Raw genomic sequence first — 11,109 nt, 5'->3', positions numbered from 1 at the left:
TGCCTCCCCTTTATCCCGCCCCGTCTCTTTTTCACCTCAGCCGTCCCTCCTCGCCCCCACCCTCGCCTGTCGGTTGGTCAGCCCCGCCGGCTCCTTCCTGCGTGCCTCTCCCTCCCATTCATCCTCTTCACCTCCGCCTCCCTCCCTCCGCTCTGTCTGGCTCCCCCCGCCTTTTCCCTCCCTGCTCTGTCTGGCAGCCCCCCGCTCCGCACATCGGCGCTTCTCGCGAGAGCTGGGGGATGCCGATGTTGCCGCTGCTGCTGCCACCGCCGCCGCCTTGGAGGGGAAGACACTCGGGGGGGAGCCAGTGACGTCGGGAGTTTTCCTGAAAGTCAATAACGAGCCTGGCGGAGGCGGCCGAAACAACGGCGGCGGCGGCGGCTGTAGCGGCAGCCGGACCGAAGGCTGGGCCCCAGGCGGCTCCGGGCACCCTGAGCCGGGAGCGGGAGCCGCCGCCCTGACGTCCGCGGATGCTGCGGCCGAGCTGCCCAGGCGGGCGCCGCCGTGAATAGCGGGCGGGGAGGAGAAGCCGCTGTCTTATGTAGCCGCCGCCGCCCCTCCTGCGTCTCCCTCGCCGGCCGGGGCCTGGACCCTTCCCCACAGCGCTGAGGGGAAACGAAGGGCCGAGCCCGGCGGTGCTGTGGGGGGGCGAGGGAGGAGGGAGCGCGGGGGGCCCCCCTGCCCGGAACCGCCTCCGCCTTCCCGCCACTTCCACACCAACGGCCGAGCATCCGCCGCCCTCGCCTCCGCCTCAGGTAAACGAGCGTGGAGCTGCTGGGATGGCGGGCGGGAGAGGATGGGCGGCGGGGGATGCTGGCTGGCTGGCTGGGCGCTGGCTGCTCTCGGGGCACGTGAGGTGAGGTGAGGGCGGGAGGAGCGGCGGAGGGTGGGGATGCCTCCTCGGCTGCGGCTTGGCGCACAGGCGGCGGCGGCGGCGGATCCCCCAATTTCTGGTGTGTCCCCGCCCCCCTCTCCGCTTCCCACCATGAAGGGGGGACGACACATCTAGGGCCTAGTAGTGATGATCCCCGTCAGTATCCTTGTGCTGACAGAGGGAGGAGGAGGCGGCGGCGGCGGCAGCAGCAGTTTCCCCAGCTCCTCCTTCGCCAGCCATCACTCACAGCATAGAAAATATAACAAGTCCCCTAGACTACTAGTGCGTGTGTTTCTGTGTGTGTGTGTGTGTGTTTGGCGGGGCCTGACAGGCTCCTGTAGAGACACAAGAGGTTATATAACATTAAAGACGCGCGGGGGGGGGGGGAGGAAAGGGAGAGAGATGTGTGCTTGGCCACGAGGCACAACATACAGCGGCGCGCGCGCGCACGCACGGGCGCAGTTATTTATATGGAATGTGGCTTCCCTTTCATCTGAAGGGGATGCTCGGGGAGGAGGAGGAGGAGGAGGGCGCAGAGCGTTCCTTGCGCACCTGGTCTCTCCTGATAATATTCAGCCCCCACATCCAGCTACTCCTCCTCCCCCCGACGCACACACCTTCGCGGTCACTGTGACTCCTCACACGTCCACATATTTCCCTCCCCCACCCTCTGTCGTGGATCAGAGGTAAATGTATATAGCGAATGGCCTTAGTTTAATGAGTAAAAAACGTTTCCTGGTCTCTTTAGAACGTGTCTGTGTGATAAGAATAGAAATAGGAGAGGATGGTCTGTTCTGTTCGTAGTAGTGTATTGCTCTAGTGCTGCTGCTGGTGCTGCTGGCAGCTGTGGCTGCAAGTAAACAAACCAACCTCTTTCTGCGCATCAATCTTGCTGGAACAGCCATTATGATGGCTGCTTTGTACATAGAGGAGTTGATGTACAGTACATGATTACTCGACAGACACTGCTTCTTACCCACCTCCTACTTGTACAGACCATGATCTGAGGAGATTGAATAGAGTGACACATGTTACAGTTTGAAAAAAAGGCCTGTTAGTAAATAGGATCATCCTTAGAAGTTAATCAGTTATTTGTAAACAAAACTTAAAACACTACTTTAAAAAGCACAATGTGGCACACGAAATTTAGATATAAGGGCACTTAAAATTTCTTTTTCATGGTATTCAAGCAATTTGGCATGTTTTCATTGAAGTTTTATTATAATTACTTATAAACGTATATGTGATGGTCTGTCATAATGCTGGCAGATGGGAATAAATGAAATAGTTTGATGTGTTTTTTATTGTCTGTGTCTTAATTCAAAGAAGTTCTTTTAGACTGGACTTTAAACTGTGAAGTAGATTACTGTACTGAAGGTTGGGTAATCTAGTATTATAACATGTATTATTGGTACACAGTGGATCGTTTTTAACACAGTAAATCTGAAGATTGAATTTAATTTGCAAACAATATATTTTAGTAGCTGATAGATTATTTGCAATCATGCTTCAGAGAGCTTAGAGATAGCTGTTTTTGGGGTACATCTGAGAAACTCTAATATTGGGGTTGGGTATCTTGCCAACCTTGCTAGGACATACAGACATTAAAATGCTGTGAAATTTAAAGGAAGCTCTAATACACTATGTGTAATTTTATTTTTATTTTTTCAAATGTATTCTGTTTTGCCTGTTTTGTAGAAAGTATATTCTTACTTGAACAATGCAATTCAAGAGTAGTTATAAGACAAATAAAATGTACAGTACTTAAAAACTATTTTGTTTTGACATCATTAAGAGTGTTCATTAAGCAGATTTTGTTTGTGGTTCTGTTTGTTTTCCTGTGAAGAGTTTTAAATTGACCCCAATATCTTTAATTGGATTGGACTGCTAATTATAATGTATGTATGCCTTGATTGGATGAGGCAAACATGGATGTCCAGATGAATGGTTCAGAAGAAGAGTATAGTACACACAATTATATCCACTGTCAGAAGTTCTGTATATGTATATTTAGCTAACAAACTCACAGAAGAAGTCATTTTCTATCTAGAGATTTCAGCTTTCTCTTTTCCTATGACAAGGGAAATGTTTTAATGTTTGTTTCTTTTATTATATTTTAACTTTTAAAAACTAAATTGCAAAGTACAATTAAAGTGTACTGTGTTTATCGCTATTTGTTATCAAAAATTTCAAAAATAGCTGACAGTGAAACAGATAGGCAGTATGGTCTTCTGCATGTTTCCTTGGAAGGAAGTGTCACTGAGTACAGTGGGATTTACTCCTAAGAAAACAAAACCTATTGCTTTGGTTTATCTGATTTAAATGTAAGCAATGCCATTTAAAAGTACTACCTGTTCTTTTTTTAAACTAGCAACTCATTCTAGTTATGTTTGTTTAGAAGTAATTTCCACTGAGTTCAAAGAAGGTCCCTCCCCCAGTAGATAGCTCTGTCAGTAGAGCAAGAGACTTAATATAAGGGTTGTGGGTTCAAGCCCCACAGTGGGTGAAAGATTCCTACATTGCAGGGGGGTGGACTAGATGGCCCTCATGGTTCCTTCCACCTTTACAGTTCTGTGATTCTATGTACATATATTTGCAGCTTTAGCATATGATATATTGTTGTCTAAATTGAAAATATTGCCTGTATGCAAATAATGACATACATTTTTCAAAGCTTCTTGACAAATGGGAACTTAAATTGTGTGCAGAATTATACTTGGAATACTTCATTAAGTTGTTTCATCTATAACATAATTAACTGACAGCTTATTCCTTATGCTTTGAGCACCTCTGTAAAGATGGGAACAGCAAGATATAATATTAAAAATCAAATACATTGAGTATTAAAACATTAATACACTTGAGCAACAAGTTGAGCATTTAGGCTAAAATCCTAAATTTATTTGCCTTGAGAGTTCATGTCCTATTGATGTTAAGTGGGATTTACTTCGAAGTAAATGGGATTAGAACTGGTTTGTAAGGGTGTGGGTTTAAAATACATACTACAGGAGCAAGTTCCTTAGGCCATAACTTTATGCACACTTACCAAGAAGGAAACCCAATTGAACACAGTGGGACTTGGTTCTGGGTAAACATGGATAGGATTATTCTATATGAAACAAAAAAGTTTTTTTAGTATGTTTGTGAGTTCATAATCTAGATAGATCTTTAACAGGAAATTAGGAAGTAATCATTAGAATATGTTTAGCTTCCTGTTATGGCAACACATGGTTTTATTGTGTCTATTTTGCAGAAAGTGTAAGGTTTTTTACTGATTTGGGTTGTTGTTTTTTGCCATGCATGAAAACCTAAATCTGTTGGATTTTCTAAGTCTTTGACATGTTCTAAAACAGATATATTTCATCTTCATTGGGATCACACAAAAACTAACCAGGATTTATAGTCTATGCATATTTGCTTGGAAGAAACCCCTACTCAATTGAAGATTTACTCAACATTATTGTTATTTACAGTTAACAGCGTTGAGACAGTATTGCTGTGAATTTGAAACTTGGCGACTGCATGAAGAATAATTTTTTGAACATTTGACACTTTTAAAAAATGGTTTATTGAAGTAAATAGATGCAAATAGGTGACTTTACTTGCATTAACATTATTCTCTATATGAGAAATGGTGGGGAGACCATATGTTCATGAAGATCATATAAATGCTATAGAAATTAGACATGTACTCCTGAAGAACCCTTATAGGAGTAACACATTTATTCACATGAATACAGCTTGGATAATGACATTCTAATGGTTTGAGCTGTGTTTAGAAATCCAGTAGAAATGTCATTCTTGGAAGTCTAATAGAGAGTTCAGAAATCTATCTTCAGGACTAGAGCAGAGTCCCCACTATGGGGCTTTTGAAGCTGAATGTTGATGCTCAGTTACTGCCTCAGTACAGGAGCTTGTTAAGAGACATCCTGTAGAATTGCTATTGTGCTTTTTACTCACATGTATAAAGTTACTTGTGTGCCATGATCTTGAAAGAAATTGATGCTTTAGGAAAAGATCTACCTTAGCTGACATTAATAATATATGTGTTTTATTCTTTCCACTGACTTGACTAGATACTGTTTCAGGCCTTCAGTGAATAAATACAAAAAGCTTTATCTTAAAGTTAACAGCCATGAAATAAATGCTGTATTATCCAAATTTTGAGAGATAACTGAATTCTCATAATAATTAATTTCTCAAAAGTTGGGTTAGCACAAGAGAAAGAAAGCATATTTATCTCTCATGTAATAGAGAAGCTCATGTTTGCAATCTTGGACATGACTATACTATTTAAATATAAACAATTAAACATTGAAATATATAGAAAGAGATGGTGATGCATAACTGTATCCACCTGTATCCTAAGGTGCTTCTCCATTGATGGAATACTTTTTCATTCACAAAAAGCAAGTTAGGTTCCAAACTGGTATCTTCCTATCTACAGCTTAAGTAAGACTATTTTATGCCAGAAGCAGCAGTTTGTCTTATATGTAATTCTCTGAGAAGTCTCTGAGGTACTTCTTGAACTCAAAGGTTCTTGCGGATTTCATAGTGTTCTTTTCTTGATCTCTCTAACATTTTGAGACTAAATTGCTTTATATTTTGGCCAGACTGTCAATACTTTGTCAGATTTAGGCAGATTTGGGGAAGTATAGGTGGTTAAAACAAAAATAAATTGCGAAGAACTCCAAAAGGACCTATCCAAACTGAGTGTCTGGGCTGTAAAATGGCATATGCCACTCAGTGTAAACAAGAGTAAAGTGATGCTTGTCAGGGCAAAAGCATCTTAATTTCACATATATGTTCGTGGGGTCTAAACTGGTGTAAGACCTGGAACAAGACATTGGGGTTGTAGTGGATAGCTCAGTGAAGTTGTTGATCAAGTGTGTGGCAGCTGTGAGAAAGAGATCATTAGGAAAGGAAGTGAAATAAAACTTCCAATATCATACAAATCTATGGTGTGATCATATTTGAAATACTGTATACAGTTCTGGTTTTCTCAGCTCAAAAAGGATAGTATAGAGGTGGAAAGGAGCAACCAAAATTATCAAAGGGCTCCCCTATGAGGAATGGTTGCAGCCTTTGGGAATTTTTAGTTTACAGAAAAAGTGAGTAAGAAGTGACGTGATAGAAGTTTACAGAATTCTGCATGGCATGGAGAAAGTGGTTAGAGGAAAGTTTTTCTCACTCATGACACTCATTAGCTTCCAATGAAGTTGAATGTTGGAAGATTCAGGACCGATAAAAGAAAGTACTTCTTTACACAGTGCATTGTTAAACTATGGAACTTGCTCCCACAGGAGGCAGTGGTGGATACCAACTTGAATGGCTTTAAAAGGGGGATAAGTCTGTCAAAGACTCCTAGCCACTATTGCCATCTTCCACCTCCACTGTCAGAGGCAGTATTCCTCAATCCCAGTTGCTGGGAATCACAGATGGGCAGATCCTGCTTGTAGGCTTCCTATAGGCAGTGTTTGAAATTAGCCAGGTGCCTGGTGCATTTTGCACCTGGATATCGGCCACTTGTGACCAAGTGAAGATGCCTTGGTGCCAGGATGGCACCTGACATCTCTATCATCAGGAAGTACATGCCTGGGGATCATTGGTTCTTGACTGTTTTCACACACTAATGCGACATCCTGTAGAATTCTATCAGTTAGATTTTATCTGCACAATCAGAATGAATTTTAGGAACCAAAAAGTTGTATTGAAAAAGCTGTATTTCAAGCTGTCTGGCTCAAAGATGGCAACTAGGCGTTCCATTTTGGCAACTGTAACCCTGGTTTAAGGAGTCACTTGGTGCCTAGCTTATATATCTGAGTTTCTGACACCGCTGATAAGCATAGGTTGGTCATTGTGAGAACAGGATGTTGGACTAAATGGACCACTGACATGATCCATCATGGAGCTATATGGTGTGGATTTTGCCAAGGCTTATTTTGGAGTGCAGGAACATATATATTTTAGTTCTCTCTTAAGTTTAGTAATTGATCTGGTTTTCAAACTTTCATGTGAATATGGAACCGGGAATTACTGGCCAATTTCTGCTTTTGGATACTAAAATATGTGATTCTTAGCGCTTTATTAGGGTGGAGTGGGGAACATGAAGATCTCCGGATGTTAAGACACCAAGACTCCAACTCCCATCATTCCCAGTTATCCTGGCCAAAGGTCAGGGATTATGAAAGTTTTAGTCCAGCAACATCTGGAGTGCCACAGCTGCCCCACTTCTGCATTAGGAGCTCACGGTATCAGAATTTTCAGAGTATATGTTCTTAAAAGTACTGTACAGTAACATATTTTGATGAACAGGGAATACCTTCTGAACAGGTTTAGAATTGCTAACTGTAGTGCTATCATTTTTATAGGAATTCTGTGAGCAACTGAAATGAAGGATTTCTATGCATTTTCACCAAAGCATCCATTGCTGCTGTTGTCCACTGTGATATAAGGGGCACAGCTCATTTCGTATTCTTCTACTGAAGAGAGATGAGAGAGAAAGGGGATACCTGGATTCATTTTTCTAATGTTGCAGATATCTGTTCAGTTGTGCACATGGGATGGAGGAATACCAAACTTGCATTATCCCTGCTAGGTGTAATTCATCCCCCAAAGCAGTTTTTATAATATATTGCAGTTTCATATGTTATTTTCACTAATATATGGATTTTTATGCACACATTGCCAGGATGTATGTATTTTTGTACACATTGCTGTAGAAATGCATTACAAAATTCAGATAAATGTGAATTTCATAGGATGGCTGTGTTTCAGTGTTCATTTGTTCAGTATGTGGTAGCTTTAAATACAAACTTAATTGCATTTTTCCTCCATCCCTAGGTTGGGGGGCACTATACTTCAGTAGTTCTGATCCTACCTTTAATAGCTATTTCCAGAATGTTGTTATTCATGGCCATTGTTCAGTGTCATGATAATTGTATTGTTATCCAGGTTGTTTTAGCACCTGCCTGAAATTGCTGAGAGCCGTCATCTGGAGTTTTGTAATGAGGTGTTGCCAATATGTTGATGACACCCATCTCTATTGGAGGAGGTTGAAGTACTAGGCATATTACTTGGAGGTGGTGAAGGTCAGCCTTTGGGACAATAAATTGAAGCTGAATCCTGAAAAGGCAGGTGTTCTGTGTTACAAGTGCTCAAGTTTGGGAGGTGGGAAGATGGCCCATTCTGGATGGGGTTGCCATCACCTGGAAGGAGCAGGTCTGCAGCCTGGGTGATTCTCCTGGATCCAGCACTATCACTCAGGTAGCCTCGGTGGCTAGGAGTGTCTATTTCCAGCTCTGGTTAGTTTGCTGGCTATGGTGTCTCTTGGACAGAGATAATGTTGTCACTGTTTTATGGTATTCACCTCTTTTTTTGAAGTTGTTTTGCTGCATTTGGAATGGTTTTACTTTTTTATAATAGTAGCAGTTTTTCTGTTTTTATCATTGTATATTTTATTCTTATAACCTGCCCTGGGACTTTATGGCAAAGGGCGGGCAAGAACTCTTATAAATAAATAAACATAATGAAGCAGATTTGTGATCTGTATATATTTTAGTGTTAGAAACTCAGATATACAAACTAAGTACCAAATGGCTCCTTAAACTAAGATTTCAGTCACCAAAACAGAATGTCTAGCTGCCGTTTTGGGGCAAGATGGCTCTAAAGTCACTTTTTACAGGGACAATCCTACCTCTTTTTCTTAATGGTGACATGGGCCATTCCTAACATAGTGATATTCTTCACAACTTTGAGCAGGGCAGTGGGGTGGGGTAAGTGAAGATAAGCAGCAACCATTAACTCTGCTTTTCACGGCTCCTGCTTAGGATACACAGAAAAAACATTTTGGTTCCTGAAATTCATTCTGATTGTGCAGATAAAATCTAACTGATAGAATTCTACAGGATGTCACATTGGTGTGTGAAAATAGTCCAGATCCAATGATCCCCAAATGGTGTAGATGTCAGGCACCATTTTGGTGCCCAGGCACCTTCACTTGGTTGCAAGTGGTCAATAGTCAGGTGTAAAATGCGCCTGGTGCCAGGCTAATTTCGAACACTGATACATTTTTATAAGAATAAGCAACTGCTTTTGTTTTTAAATGATGTCTTTAGATATCAGAGTGTGAACCTTCTTAGAAGGGGCATTCCCTTTGGTGTGGGAAAGAAAGGGTAAGGGCTCTTCCAAAATGGCATTTCGCCCTCCACAGTTTTGTAAATGTTTGTATTTAAAAGAATTCCCTAAAAAAAGTTTGTTACTTGATTAATTAGGGACATTCATTCAACCAGCTTTCTCCAACATGGTGCTGCTGTCTAGATATTGTTTAACTTGAACTTTATCAGCCCCAGCCAGCATGGCCAATTGTATAGGCTGATGGGACTTGTAATCCAACAAATTCTGGAGGGCAGCAGGTTGGAGAAGGCTATTTTGAAGCATTCAAAAGGGGTTTAACAGATTGATCTAAATGATTGGCCAGCTAGAGTTCACAGCTCTGACTTTTACAAATGGTTTGGTTTTTCTGAGTCAGCAAGGATCAACATCTAGCAAAACAACTTTTTTGGATATTGACAAGAATCTTTAGCAGTGAGCTTGTTCCTGAAATCAGTGACATAGCTAAAGCACTGTTTTTGTTTTCCCAGGCGTATTTGCCTGGTAGTATCATTGCTATCCTCTAGGTGCCAGGTAAAGGCTATTCTGTTCATCTATGCTTTTAACAGTCTGATTCCCCCCCCCCCCCATGCTGTTTTCGGATGATATGTATGTAATTGATCTGAATTGTTGTAAGTCAGTTTTAGGGGGAAGGTGGCCTATAAAGTTCCTAAATAGTAACCATTTGAAAAAGAGCTGTTTGAGCGGATTGGGTGTCAAGGAACAGTACACATCAAGTTAATTTTTTTCCTTTATACTTACAGGTTGATTTAGGAAACAGAAAAGTCAGAAGAGACTTGAAACTCAAAGTGATACTGCAAAACAATATTTCTCTGAATTGAAGGCTCATTGTGGAGCTATCATGAGCGATGTTACAATTGTGAAAGAAGGTTGGGTTCAGAAAAGGGGTAAGTGTTGAATTAAATAATATACTATCCTGTAAGAATTGTTCATGGATAGTGGCTGTATTTCCTCCCCTTCATTTAGTAGTTGTTGGTCTGTGGTGTGGGGAGGCAGCGATGTGTGCACCTTTACCAGGTTTCAAGTTACAGCTGCTGCAAAGCATCTGTGTTGCAGCTGCTAGGGGCTTGCAAGAGAATTGGGAATTGAAGGTGAGGCCCAGCCTCCATCAGGTGGCGGGCAAGGAGCTGGTTTGGAAACCAGCATGGCTGTATTTAAACAGCAGTTGGTGGTAAAAAGGGAGATAGGGCAAAGAAGAGCAACTAAGAAGAGAGAACAGTGGAGAGGAGATGGCTGGGAAGATAGAAAGAGGAGGAAAGGGGAACAAGTGGGCCAAAATCCTTAGGAGACAACCAAAGGACAACATGAATCAGGGTTTTTAACGGGGAACCTGAGGTGTGATTCAAAAGGAAGTGGGGAGAGGCTGGAGGTAGTGGGGGAGGGGGAGGACAGAAGGCCATACCAGGGTCCCACTAGTGGTTTAACTTCTCCCTTGGTAAATGCAGCAGTAGATCAACTGCTCTGAGCGAGTGAGGAGAGGGCAGTTCCCCATAATCATCCATGTGGACTAGGAGCTGTCCAGTACACATGGGCAGTTTATGAATGCAAACCCTGCTCCCTTAGCCCAGCAAAATAAACATGTACAGTGGTACCTCGGGTTAAGAACTTAATTTGTTCTGGAGGTCTGTTCTTAACCTGAAACTGTTCTTAACCTGAGGTACCACTTTAGCTAATGGGTCCTTCTGCTGCTGCTGCGCTGCCCCACGCGATTTCTATTCTCATCCTGAAGCAAAGTTCTTAACCTGAGGTACTATTTCTGGGTTAGCGGAGTCTGAAACCTGAAGCATCTGTAACATGAGGTACCACTGTAACTGCAACAGCAGCCCAGATGATCTAGAACAGTGTTTCCTAGGACTTCCTGATTTCTGTAAATTATATACTAAGGGGATTGATGGATAATAGCTGTTCTGAAATGCTCTCCCATCCGACCCATTCACAGTAGTATATTTATTCTTTTAATAACAGGTGTTAATGGATAATGTGAAGGAAAGGGTTTTACTGCCCTGAACTGCCTGTATCTTAGATGCGAGTGCATATTTTTCCTGGTGTATATGCTTTTGTAT

At 42.2% G+C, this 11,109-nt stretch overlaps 1 protein-coding gene across 5 annotated transcripts in view; it reads left to right on the top strand.

Annotated features, from left to right (window-relative positions):
* Positions 1–209: 209 nt before the first annotated feature.
* AKT3 (AKT serine/threonine kinase 3) overlaps positions 210–11,109 on the top strand; it is a 102,918-nt gene continuing 92,018 nt past the window's right edge. For 2 of the 5 annotated variants that reach the window (XR_014524492.1, XR_014524493.1), the window contains exons 1-2: positions 213–755; positions 9,790–9,933. Coding sequence is in view for 3 of the 5 variants with exons in the window: in XM_083496907.1 (XP_083353033.1) it covers positions 9,888–9,933 (46 nt within the window). In the remaining 2 variants the exon portion in view is untranslated. Of the gene's footprint in view, positions 756–9,789; positions 9,934–11,109 lie in introns of all 5 variants that reach the window. The other 3 variants (XM_083496908.1, XM_083496907.1, XM_083496909.1) reach the window with 3 other exon arrangements.

Source organism: Podarcis liolepis (genome assembly GCF_965112155.1).
Source record: "Podarcis liolepis genome assembly, chromosome: 3".
In the NCBI taxonomy this organism is placed as follows: Eukaryota; Metazoa; Chordata; class Lepidosauria; order Squamata; family Lacertidae; genus Podarcis; species Podarcis liolepis.
This window is presented reverse-complemented; position numbering and strand designations above follow the sequence as displayed.